Source organism: Ursus americanus, chromosome 14, assembly GCF_024610735.1.
Source record: "Ursus americanus isolate L20-20 chromosome 14, mUrsAme1.1.p, whole genome shotgun sequence".
Taxonomy (NCBI): domain Eukaryota; kingdom Metazoa; phylum Chordata; class Mammalia; order Carnivora; family Ursidae; genus Ursus; species Ursus americanus.
Window position 1 is genome coordinate 72,271,573 of NC_142140.1, and position 13,502 is coordinate 72,285,074.

The 13,502-nt window shown below is 41.3% G+C and overlaps 1 protein-coding gene across 10 annotated transcripts in view; it reads left to right on the forward strand.

Annotated features, from left to right (window-relative positions):
• The window catches only part of DHRS7B (dehydrogenase/reductase 7B), a 58,926-nt gene that overhangs the window by 19,124 nt on the left and 26,300 nt on the right, over positions 1–13,502 (forward strand). The window contains exon 1 of one of the 10 annotated variants that reach the window (XM_045778144.2): positions 1,369–1,492. The exons of 7 other annotated variants lie outside the window; for them this stretch is intronic. In XM_045778144.2, the coding sequence (XP_045634100.2) occupies positions 1,463–1,492 (30 nt within the window). In that variant the 5' untranslated portion in view covers positions 1,369–1,462. Of the gene's footprint in view, positions 1–1,368; positions 1,493–11,197; positions 11,628–13,075; positions 13,341–13,502 lie in introns of those variants that run through there. 2 more of the 10 variants (XM_045778146.2, XM_087867707.1) reach the window with 2 other exon arrangements.

Consider the following 13,502-nt stretch of genomic DNA (forward strand, 5'->3'; position numbering starts at 1 on the left):
ATCCAAAACACTGACAGTACGAAATGCTGGCAAGGGTGTGTGGCAACAGGAACTCTCATTGATTGCTGCTAGGAGCGCAAAATGTCACAGCCACTTTGGAAGACAGTTTGGCAGTTTCTTACAAAATTTAACATACTCTTAGACCACATGACCCAGCAACTGCACTCCCTTATATTTACCCAAATAAGTTGCAAACTTACATCCACACAAAAACCTGCAAACAGATGTTTTAACATATTTATCCATTATTGCCACAACCTGCAAACAACCTAGACGCCCTTCAGTAGGGAAGTAAACTGCAGTACATCCAGGAGTATTATATATATATTTTTTTGCAGTACAAGGGAATGTTATTCAATATGAAAAGAAAATGAGCTATCAACCCATGAGGATGCGTGGAGGAACCTTATATGCATATTACTAAGTGAAAGAAGCCACTCTGAAAAGGTTGCGTACGGTATGATTCCAGCTATCTGACATTCTGGAAAAGGCACAACTCTGGAGACAGTAGAAGTATCGGTGGTTACCAGGAGTTGGGGGAGGGGAGGGAGGAATCAACAGGCACAGAGAATATTTAAGGCAGTGAAGCTATTCTATGTGATACTACAATGACATATTACACGTCATTGTACATTTTTCAAAACCCACAGAATGTGCACCAACAGTAAACCATAACATGAAGTATGGACTTGGGGTGATAATGACGTGTCAATGTAGGCTCATCATTTGTAACATTTACCACCGTGATGGGGGATGGTGATAGTGGGGGAAGTTGTGCACCTGTGAGGAGAATGGGTATAGGGGAACTGTACTTTCTGCTCAGTTTTGCTCTGAACCTAAAACAGCTCTAAAAAATAAAGTGTATTAATAATTGAAAAAAGAATGGTTGTGGCAGAACAGTGGAGTTACAATGTTTAACAAAAAAACTGTCCATACCAAATTCTATATTAAATTTTATATCTAAAACTATCCTTCAAAAATGAAAGTAAAATATATTCGCATGTAAACAAAGAATAGGTGATCTATTGATTACAGACTTATCTTTCAAGAAATACTAAGGGAAGTACTTCAGGCCGAAAGGAAATGACTCCAGACTGTATGTTGTATCTGCAGGTAGAAATAAAGAGCCCTGGAAATGATGAACTTGTGGGTAGCTATAAAAGACTGTAAATGTGTTTTCTCTAAACTTCTGTACAAGTCGCAAGATCGTATTGAAGCAGTAATAATTATTGACACTATTGGGTTGACAACATGTTTAGATGCAATCTGTATGACAATAAATTCACAAAGGACATAGGCAATAGCCGGAATGGGGTGTTTGAAGTGAGGATTATACGAAGGGCTGGTGTTTGAGTGTGGGAGGGGCCGAAGCAGGGTGGAGGACAAGATAATGGAGGACCGGTCCCAGAACTAAGGCATAGGTAGGAGCACCCATGTGTATATAAAACCTCCAAGAATTCTGATGACGGGAAATGTGCTGGAGAGAGTAACAGTGAGTAGCTAAAAATCTTTTTAAGTAATGCCAGGGTGCGGGGGTGGTGGTAACCAAGAGGAAAGCAGGTGATCATAAGGCAGCGTGTAACATAGTCTGACAAGTAAGAGGCACAACTGGGCAGTTTTAGGGAGAAAGGGAAGAATAGTGAGGAGGAAAGACGGCCCCACCGTACCTTCGAGCGAGTTCGAGGGGGATGGGGGAGAAAACAGCCGCCGCTGTGGAGGTCTGCTGGGGAATGTGTCCTCAGGAGGAGCCAGACATCGTTGGAACAGGAAGGTGAAGGGACTGTCCAGAGTAGAAGATGCGAGTAGAATATGCAAGTGGTTTTGCTGATGACTGATCAAGAGAACCACCAGGTTGACGTGGGGAAGGGTGGGAGGTGGGATCAGAAAAGGGAGTGCACAGAGTGGTTTGGGAGCCTGGGGTTGCCTCAAGAGACCCAGACTTCCTGTGGTGACTGATGTAAACAGCCATAAAAATTATAAGATTGGTCCCAGTGGTTTCTGGGGAGATGGGGGTGGCGGGGTTGGCCATTGGGGTAGGGATGGGGGTGGAGGGCCTGCTGGGAGCCTCTTCTGGACTCCTGTTGATGGATTCTAGAAAAAAAGCAGTTACCCCTGACCTTGTGAATGGAGGTTGGCAGATAGCCCTTGTTACCCTCACAGTGGCACATCTCTCATGATAGACAATTACAGAGGTCTTCAGGAGCTTCTAACTGTAGTATCTATTAAAATCATCGGAGGAGGGCATCAAGAGTCCAGATTCTCAGGTCTCACCTTTTCTGGTATTACTGATTTCAAAGGTCTTTCCTAGGTGGGGCTCTGGATCTGGATTTTAACAGGTGCTTCTAACGTAGGTAGTGATTAGACAAGGATGAGTAATGTGGCTTGGAGCCAGCTGGTTTGGAAAATATGTTAGGAGGGGAAGCCTGGAAAAGTCTGGTAACTTACTCTGTAGTCACCTGGTCTCAAGTCCCAGGAAAGGTCCAAATCAAGACCCCACCCACCATGCTGCCCCACGTAGATGCCACTGTAACTTAACATTGGTCAGTTTGTCCCTATGGGTGTTCTAGTTGGTATTTATTAGCTAGTTTTATTTTACAAAGTTGATACTTTCAGTGTAGCTAATTGTTCACTTTTCCAATTCCATTTTAGCAAAGTCGAGAGTGAAGTAGAAATTATAGGAATGCTCAGAGATACACAAAACTAGAATAAAACAGTGAACCCCCATATACTCTGTACCCAGCCTCAACAACCGTCAGCATTTTACCATGGAAGGAAAGAGACTTAAATCTTTCATTTCTTGACTTCTAAAATTGGCTTTAAAATTTGTTTGCTTTTACCTCATTCTGTGGCTTAACTTATTAATTTTTATATCACCAGGAAAAAAAGCTTCATTATGTAACAGTGTATATTTTAATGCAGTTTAAAACATAGCCCTTATACTGTTACACACTGAGAACAAATACAGTCAATGTGTAGATGTTCTCAGTTGCAAGTTGTTCTTTTTTTAATATAGATTCTGGAATTTGCCGAATATATATTTTTTAAGACTGAAAAGCCTCTGAGAGAGAAATAAGAGGAAAAATATGTTTGGGGGAAAGTGGGAAATTTAAGAGTGGTTGAAATAAATAGTTCATTGACTCCCTACCCTGGGCCTGTCCTGAGGAGACATAGCTATGTCTCAGGGAGCAATTTGCTAGGACACTGAAAATAAAGTGATCGGGCACTCGCTAGGCTATTTTTAAATGAAAGCTTAGAAGTTGGCTATGAAAAACCCCTCTCAGGTTATTATGCCTTCCTTCTCCTTTTGCCCTTTCAGTTTATGAAATTCCTTCCTTTATGTTTTCTAGCATAAAAGTCAGTGCACTACAAGTTTTAAGTAAAAGCATTATAAAAACTGCTTCAGAGTAAAGGGCATTTCCTAGTTAAATTTCACAATAATGTTTTTCAGTTCTAAAAATAACTTGGAATTCAGGGTGAAGCGTCATCTTAAATGAATTACAGTAAGGCAGATTGTCTAAGAGGGACAGTGGACGGGGCAGATGATTTATCTAAATCCACGAGGGAACTAAGTCAGTTGTTAGAATTTAAGACAATCTCATTTCAACCACGAGCCTACTTGAAATTGGGCAGCATTTAGTGTTTAATCCTTTGTGAATGACATCCTTATTTTTCGTTTTTTATTGTGATAAAATACATGTAATAAAGTTTACTATCTTTTTTTTTTTAAGATTTTATTTTTAAGTAATCTCTACACCCATCACGGGGCTTGAGATCAAGCGTCGCACGCTCCACTGACTGAACCAGCCAGGCGCCCCACAAAGTTTTCCATTTGACCATTTTTCAGTGCACAGCTCAGTGGTATTAGATACATTCATAGTGTTGTCCCGCCGTCACTACCATCCCGTCTCCAAAACTCTTTATCTTGCAAGACTGGAACTCTGTACCCATTACAATATAACTCCCATCCCTTCCTGCTCCCGCCCCAACCCCTGGTAACTGCTATTCTACTTTTTGTCTCTAGGTATTTGATCACTCTAAGTATCTCATATAAAGTATTTGTCCTTTTGTATACTGGCTTATTTCACTTACATAATGTCTGCAAGATTCATCTATATTGTAGCTTTTTACAGAATTTCCTTCCTTTTTAGGGTCGAATAATATTCCATTGTATATATACTATATTTTGCTTATGTGTTCATTGGTCGATGGACACTTTGGTTGCTTCCGTGTTTTATCTATGGTGAATAATGCTTCTATGAGCATGGGTTCACACACATCCCTTTGAGACCCTGTTTTTCATTTTTTGAAGTATATATCCAGAAGTGAAATTGCTAGATCATATGGCAATTCTATTTTTAATTTTTTGAGGAACTTTTATACTGTTTTTTCAGCATCTCTGCCATTTTACATTCCCACCCACAGTACACAAGGGTTTCAACTTCTCTACATCTTCCCAAACACTCGTTATCTTCTGTATTTTTGGTAGTCGTCATCTGATGCATGTGAGGTAGTTTCTCATGGCTTTCATTTGCATTTCACAACTAGGTGGTGATATTGAGCACCTTTTCAGGTACTTATGGGCCATTTGTATACCTCTTGTTGAGAAATGTCTATTCAAGCCCTTTGCCCGTCTTTGAATTAGGTTGTTTTTTGTTTTGTTTTGTTTTTGAGTTTTATGAATTCTTTATATATTCTGGATATTGATCCTTTACTAGAAGTATGGTTTGAAAATAGTTTCTCCTATTCTGTAGATTGCGTTTTTATTCTGCGGCTAGTGTTCTTTAATGCATAGAATTTTTAAATTTCATGAAGTTCAGTTTGTCTAGTATTTCTTTTGTTGCCTGTGCCTTTGGAGTTGTATCCTAGAAATCATTGCCAAATCCCGTGTTGTGAAGCTTTTGCCCTATGTTTTCTTCAAAGAGTTTACTTGTTTTAGGTCTTACAATTAGGTCCTTGATCCATTTTGAGTCAACCTTTGTATAATGTAAGGGTCCAACTTTGTTCTTTCAAATGTGAATATCCAGTTTTGCCCGCACTGTCTTGAAAAGACTGTCCTTTCTCCATTGAATGATCTTGGTACCTTGTCAGAAATCATTTGACCGTATATAGAAGGTTTCTTTCTGGACTTGCTGTTGTGTTTCACTGGTTTATATGTCTATCTTTATGCCAAAAACACACTGTTTTGATTACTGTAGCTTTGTAGTAAGCTTCAAAATTGGAAAATAGGAGCCTTGCAGCTTTGTTCTTTTTCAGGATTGTTTTGGCTATTTGGAGACATTTGAGATTCCATATGAATTTTAGGATGAGTTTTTCTGTTTCTGAAAAATGTCTCTGGGATTTTGATAAGGATTGCATTAAATCTGTAGAGCACTTTGGGTAGTATTGACATTTTAATAATATTAAGTGTTCCACTCCATGAATATGGTATGTGTTTCCATGTACTTATGTCTTATTTAATTTCTCTCAGGAGTATTTTGTAGTTTTCATTTTACAAGTCTTTACCTCCTTGGTTAAGTTATTAAGTATATAATTTTTTCGGCTGTATTATAAGTGGAATTCTTTTTGTAATTTTCTTCTCAGATTGGTCATTGTTTGCACATAGATTTGCATCAACTGATTTTTGTATGTGGACTTTGTATTTTGCTACTTTGCTGTATTTATTTATTCACTTACCTTTTTGGGTAGTCTTTAGGGTTTCCTATGTATAAGATCATATCATCAGCAGATGGGGATAATTTTACTTCCTCCTTTCCGATCTAGATGCCTTTTATTTCTTGCCTCGTTCCAATACTATGTGGTGAAGTGGACATCCATGCTTTGTTCTTGATCCTAGAAGAAAAGCTTTCAGTCTTTTACCTTTGCATATGATGTTCACTGTGGGTTTTTCATATAGAGTTTTTATTAATTTAGGTAGTTTCCTTCTGTTCCTGTTTTGAGTGTATTTATCATGAAAAGGTGTTAAATTTTGGCAAGTGCTTTTTCTGCGTCATTGAGATGGTTATGTGATGACTCCTCTAGTTGATGTGGGATGCTACATTGATCAGTTGTCATATGTTGAACCATTCATGCATTTCAGGAACATATCCCATTTGGTCATGATGTATAATTTTTTAAAATATGCTGCTGAGTTCAGTTTGTTACTATTTTGTTGAGGATTTTTGCATCAGTTTTCAAAAGGGATGTTGGTCTGTAGTTTTTTTTGTTTGTTGTTTTGTTTTTTTCTTTATAGTGTTTTTTTCTTGGTATCAGGGTAGTAGTGCTGATCTCATTGAATGAGTTAGGAAGTGTTCTTTATAATTTTTTGGAAAAGTTTAAGGAGTGGTATTAGTTCTTCTTTAAATGTTTCATAGGATTCACCAGTAAAGCTGTTGGGATCTGGGACTTTTTTTTCTTTTTCTTTTTCTTTCTTTCTTTTTTTTTTTTTTTTTTTTTTTTTTTTTTTTTTGGAGAGAAAGAGAGGGGGGATATGCAAGCAGCAGTGAGAGGCAAAGGGAAAGAGAAAATCTTAAGGAGGCTCCATGCTCAGCATGACCCTGAGATCATGATCTCAGCCAAAATCAAGAGCTGGATGCTTAACTGACTGAGCCACCCAGATACCCCCGGGCCTTTTCTTTGTTGACATTTTTTATTATGGATTCACTCTCTTTAGTAGTTATTGGTCTATTCAGATGTTCTATTTTTTCATGGTTGAGTTTTGGTAGGTTTTGTGTTTCTAGGAGTGTGTCCATTTCACCTAGGTTATCCAATTTGTTGGCGTATAATGTTCATAGTACTCTCTTGTAATCCGTTTTATTTTTGTAGAATCAGTAGTAGCGTCCTTGCTTTCTTTTCCGATCTTAGTAATTTGAGTCTTTTCTTTCTCTTTTTTAAGTCCATCTAGCTAAAGTTTTGTCAATTTTGTTGACCTTTTCAAAGCGTCAACTTCTGGCTTCATTGATTTCTCTTTTCTATTCTGTTTCATTTATCTCTGCTTTAATCTTTATTATTTCCTTTCTTCTGCTAGCTTTGACTTTAGTTTGTTCTTTTTCCAGTTTTTTTTTTTAATTGTGGAGTTAGGTCATTGAGATCTTTCTTGTTTTATAATGTTGCATATTTATAGCCATGAATTTCCCCCTTAGCATTCTTTTTGTTGTATACCTTAAGTTTGGTATATTATATTTTTGTTTTTATTTATCTCTAGGTATTTTCTAATATCTCATTATTGATTTTCTTTTTTTTTTTAAAGATTTTATTTATTTATTTGACAGAGATAGAGACAGACAGCGAGAGAGGGAACACAAGCAGGGGGAGTGGGAGAGGAAGAAGCAGGCTCATAGTGGAGGAGCCTGATGTGGGGCTCGATCCCAGAATGCCAGGATCACGCCCTGAGCCGAAGGCAGACGCTTAACCACTGTGCCACCCAGGCGCCCCTCATTATTGATTTTCAACTTTATCCTGTTGTGGTCACAGAAGATACTTTGTATGATATCTGTCTTTTAAATATTGAGACTAGTTTGAGAATTTGTGGTCTAGTAAATTGTCCCATGTGTCCTTGAGAACAATGTGTATGCTGTTGGATAGCGTTTTATATGTCTGTTAGACCGAGTTGGTTTATTATGTTAAGTCCTTTATTTCCTTATTTTGGTTCCTTCTTTCCATTATTATGAGTGGGATATTGCAGTCTCCAGCTACTCTTAATAGGACTGTTTTGCCTTCAGTTCTGTCCGTTTTTACTTCATATATTTAAAGTCCATTTTGTCTGATATTAGTGTAGCCACCCTTGCTCTCTCTTACTGTTTGCATGGAGTATCTTTTCCATCCTTTCACATTCAACCTGTTTGTGTCTTTGGATCTCAAGTGAGTCTCTTGTAGGCAGCATATAGTTGAATCGTGTGATTTTATCTGTTCTGCCAAGTTCTGTCCTTTGGAGAGTTTAATCCATTTGCATTTAAAGTAAGTACAGGTAAGGAAGGACTTACTTGTGCAGTTGTGCTATTTGTTTGACTATATTGCCCACTGCCTTTTATTTTCTAAAGTTTGTGATGAGAAATGTGTTGGTACTCTTATTGAGGATCTCTTGTGTGTGACAAATCACTTTTCCGGCTTTCAAGTTTCTCTGTCTTTGCCTTTAGAAAGTTTGACTATAATAGGTCTTGGTATGGGTCTCTTTGAGCTCATGTTACCCGGAGTTCATTGAGTTTGTGGGTGTTTATTTTTTTTAAAGATTTTATTTATTTATGTGACAGAGAGACAGCCAGCGAGAGGGGGGACACAGCAGGAAGTGGGAGAGGAAGAAGCAGGCTCCCAGCGGAGGAGCCTGATGTGGGGCTCGATCCCAGAACGCCGGGAGCACGCCCTGAGCCAAAGGCAGACGCTTTAACGACTGCGCTACCCACACGCCCCTTTTTGGGTGTTTATATTCATGTCTTTCAGCAAAGTTGGGAAGATTTCAGCCACTAATTCAAGTATTCTCTCTGTCCCTTTCTCTCTCTCTCCTGTTTTTGAAGCTTCTACAGTGTATATGCTGGTCAGCCTGATGTGTCTCGTGGGTCCCCTACATTCTGCTCAGTTTCATTCAGTCTTTTTCCCTCATTTCTTAGCTTCAGTACTTTCCATTGCCCTATCTTCGAGTTCACTGACTCTGTTGTCTGCATGCGCAAATCTGCCTTTGAATCGCCCTGGTGAATTTTTCATTTCTGTCATTCTTTTCAACTCCAGTGTTTCTTTTTGCTTTCATTTTAGGTCTTCTGTCTCATTATTGATATTTCCATTCTTTGTATACGTTATTTGCTTGATTGTCTCTATGTCTTTCTTTAGTTTTTTGATCACCTTTAAACAGTTGTTTTAATGTCTTCGCCAAGTAAATCTGTAGTTCTTTCACAGGGATGGTTTGTTTGAATGGGTCATAGTTTCCTATTTCTTTGTATGCCTTTTGACTTTTTTGTTGAACACCGGACATTTTAATCTCTGGAATCAGATTTTCTCTGTTCCCTAGTGTTTGCTGTTTTTTTGTTAATTAATTGGCATATTTATTTTTGTAAGCTGTCTTTGTGCCTATGATCAGACTGATCTATGAACTTGAGGTCATCTTGGGTCTTTTCTGAGCATGTGCCTTTTCCTGGACATTCATGGTCAATTTCTAATTTCCCTATGTATTCAGTTGCTTTTGAATGTCCTACTCTTTAATTACTGGCTCCTAAAAGGAGAAAAAGAGGGAAATGAAGACAAGACAAAATGCTGCTGGCCATGTTAAGTACCCTCGCAGCACCTCATCCGGAGGTGGAGAGGCTCGCTACAATGCAGGGAGGTGCAGCCACACTGGCTGCCCACCCCTGTCTGCGCCTCTCTGATCAGAAGCAGCAATCGGCAGTCAGGCACAAATCCCTGATATTTAGAGGACAGGGTCTTTTTTACCCACCCTCATTCCAGCACGCTGTATGCAAGTTGCTCCAGGATCTGGTGCACAACTGCATGCCCGTGGGGTGGAGGTTGTGTAGCCTCTACTGTGCTTGCGGCTGAAATGGACTGAAATTAACCACAGCTTGCCCGCCAGGCCTTCTCAGGGAACCTGCAAGCCTTCAACAGACTCCAGAGTTCTACGATGTACGGTTACACCGGACAGGCTGTCCATGCAGTAATAACTGCAGGTGGGGAAATGGATTCCTGGTGCCTCCTATTCCACCCTTGTCCTAGAATCCTTTTGATGTACATTTTATTTGCTTATCTTTTTTACTGTTTGCCCCTCTAATTGATATGGCGTCTCCACAGGACAACAATTTGCTTCCTGTTTGCTCACTGTACCACAGAGCCTGGAAAAATAGACACACAGTAGGTGCTCAGTAAATGTTTGTGCAGTGAATTTATGCTATAGCAGATATAGTGTGTAATTGTGCCCACGTTTGAGTACACTATTGTTTACTGTGTTTTCTTATTTCTGAAGCTGATACCCATGCACAGTTCCTATTAGATACTCTGGTTTGGGCCCCACCAGCTCCTTTTAAACACACTGGATTCTTGGAGTGCCTGGGTGGTGCAGTTGGTTAAGTGTCCAACTCTAGGTATCAACTCAGGCTGTGATCTCAGGGTTGTGAAACCTCGCTCCACTTTGGGCTCCATGCTCAGTGTGGAGTCTGCTTGGGATTCTCTCCCTCTCCCTTTTCCTCTGTCCCTCCTGCTTATGCTTTCTTTCTGTCGCTCTCTCTAAATATAAAATAAATAAATCTTTGAAAAAACGTATAAACACACCGGATTCCTGACTTTATATTTACATGGGTACTTTGTCATATTGATTACTATATGTAATTTTTTAAGGTAATAATCTAAAACTCAAGAGTCAGAAACTAGCAGCTGCCCTGGGCCCGGTCGTGTGTTGTGTGGCCAGCATAGTGGTTTGAATTGTTTTGACTTTGAATTAAAGCTTCAGGCAAGGCTTGCCCTTTGGACAGGCCATCACTATGTGGTTTTACAATGATTGTTTCTTTCCTTATCACAATTCTGATCATTTAATTCTTCTGTTTCTCTGTTTATTGTCAGTCCCGCCATCTAGGCGTGTGCTCCGCGAGGTCAGAAACCACGCCCCTATTCATTGCCTTACATCCCAGTCTTAGCCGAGTCTGGTACTGGACGGCACTTGGTGTACGGGGTGTGGGCATTAAGTCATACGTTTGGCCTTTGTACCTAGCCTGCTTAAACAAAACTAGCCCTTAACGCTGTCTGCTTGGCTGCCATGTTTAGTTCCTTTCCCAGCTCCTCTCTGGGGACTGCCTTTCCTTCATGAGTTTAGGAGTCAGGAGCATGTCTGTTCAGGATGTTAGCATGTACTGGGTGTTCCTATGTGTCTTCTCATTGGGATAATCGTCCGCATTGTGAAATTAGGGTACATACTTGCAGGTCATGAGTAAATTTGCCCATGTCGTGCAGCAAGTACACGACATGGTGGACTCGAGCCCAGCCCCCCAAGTGCCACCGTAGTGTTTTTTCTGCTTCACCCTCACAGCGAGTGTGCCGTCTGGTTTCTGTCAGGGCCTCTTGTGTGTTTTCTAGGAAAGAGAGTGAGAGCGCTCCTGTATCCTCCAGTGACACTGAATTCATCTTATAAAGCATGTTAGACACCAGAATTGCTTTGCTGTGGCAGGACACTAGGTAGACATCATCAGTGCTGTCTTTAGAAGCAGAGCGAAGACTTTGGCTCGTCGTAACGGTTCGGCTCTGGTGGCCCGCTGCTGTGTGGGTAGCCTGCACTGCAGGGTCTGGAGCCGTGCTGGCACCTCTCTTCCCGCCCTCCCTGGCCGGGGCCGCTGTGCAGCGTGTGCTCAGCGTCTCACTGGAGAGCCGGCTTGCTTCAGCGTGGTTGCTCTTCCCAGGAGTGGGCGCTCAGGAGGCCGGCCTGAAGTCGTCTCGGGCCTGCCTTTTGCTTTTATCTTGACTAATGCCAGCCTGCATTCCTTTAAACTGGGGCCCCTAAGGCTGGCATCCCAAAATACACCCTCCAGGCCACTCGTCGGTGGCTCATTCCGGCGCTCCAGGGAGGGCTTGCTGACCTGAAGGTGTCCTCTGGCCTCTAGTCTTAGTCAGCGTGCCCCAGGTCAAGAGACCAGAGAAGACGCTGGCACCGGGACCCACCACTGGCAAAGTAGCTGTCATCTGAGGTAGGATATTGTTCTTTCTTTCCAGTCCGAGACGGCCTTAGCTGCTGCTTCTCATACGCTTGAGACCAAAAAAAGAGCAGCTTTACTCTGCTTTTACTTTCTGAAAATAGATAGGTATCTTCAGATGTGGGTCATAAGCATGACCCATACCTTATGTCACCTTTAATAGACCAGCTGTTCAGTGCTGGTCGTCAGTTACGAAATGCAAGAGTAGGTTTGTGAGAACGGGATCCTAACTGCTTTTGGTGATACTAAGCCACTCCTTGCTGCATGATTTCAGCGACCTGCCTTCCAGCTGGAACTCCTCTCTGCCCTTTAGCCTGATTTTCTTGTGCATAACATGACAAATTATTTCATGACCAGTCCTTCTTTCAGACCGGAAATCGTTTTTATTTTTTAACTGTGGAGGGCTTTCGGATACCCTCTGTTGATTTTCGGGTGCGGCTGTTAAAGGTTTAATTTCTGTGTGTGGTTCAGAGTAGCTTCCCAACAACCTGTTTTTATGGATGGTTCCATTTATTTTTTATAATTGGTTGAGAGAAGAAAGGAATCTTAGGAACAGATTCTGTCTGTGAAATGCAATGTAGAATTTTGACTAAAGGATGAGGAATGAAATAACAGTAAAGTGACATTTCTGCTCAGAGCTGATTTCTTGGAGATAGTCTTGTTTCCAGTTTGAGGTTCCAAAAGCCCTTTTAAAGAACCTCTCGGTGGAATAAAGGAACAGCTGGATTTCAAAGTTGCAGTGAGAACCCATGAACTTTCTGGCTGTCCAGGCCCAGGTAACACTCACCCAGGAAGGGGCTTTTCTGCCTTTACCCTGTTTAACTTAGGTCTAGAGCTCCGTAGTCTGTGGTATATGAAAATACAAGCAGACGAGCTTAGTGTGTGAACGCCTGTACTCCCTAACTTCTTCATGCCAGTGGATGTGGCTTCTAGCCTAAGGTCATGTTTCAGGTCACTTCCCTGTCAGTTAAGAGAGTAGACACGACGGTGAGTGCCTACTTTTCTGTTAGGCGGTGCACTCGCACTTCTAGACCTTGTGTGATCTGTGGTTTCTATTCGAGGGGGGCTATCTCGCCTTCTTCCTTTTCTGACCTCACTCTCTCTTTGTGACTTGTCCTACTTTCTGCTGTAGCTCACAGTGATGCTGGGCTGTCCCTTCTATGTATGAGCTGATTTCCAAATGCTAGAAATTGTGAGCTAGATCCCCCCCACTCCCTTTTTATACCATCAATCTTGCCTTCCCAGTTCTATCTGAAACTTGAGTTAAGCATTTCAGTATAAAATGCAAAATTTGTATACATATTAAAGTTCTTCTATGCCGTTTTCAAAGAAAACTGACCCCCTCTGACCTTGTTTTACATAGGAGATGTATTTCCTAATCTGGAAATGTGGCCAGTCAGGACACAATTCCTTTCTTCCACTTTGAAGCTGTCTGTTTGCTTGGAGAATGCCCCCGGACACCACAGCAAGGCAGTAGCGCTGAGTTACCTCCGTGTCTTGCTCTCTTGGCCATCCTCACTGCCGACGGTGAGACACGGAGGAGCTGACCCAGCTAGCACTCAGAGACGGGAGAGGCCTAGCGGCCCAGGGGCCTGGCAGTATGGCCCCGTGCACTGAAGAGTGGAATCAAAGGGGGAAAGTCTTTAAGAATTTTGAGAAACTCCCAGAAAGTTGGGATTGTCAATATGACCAGCTTTACCTGGTCAGGTAAGTGACCTGAATACCTACCCTGAAACTGAGCATAATGCTCTCAGATAAATGGCTTGCTCTGGAATGTCTTTTCCCACCATCATCATCCTGAGTTAGCTGGGCACAACTGGTGCTGATTTCTAATTGACTTTGCATTCCAATTCTGTTAACGACTTGCCA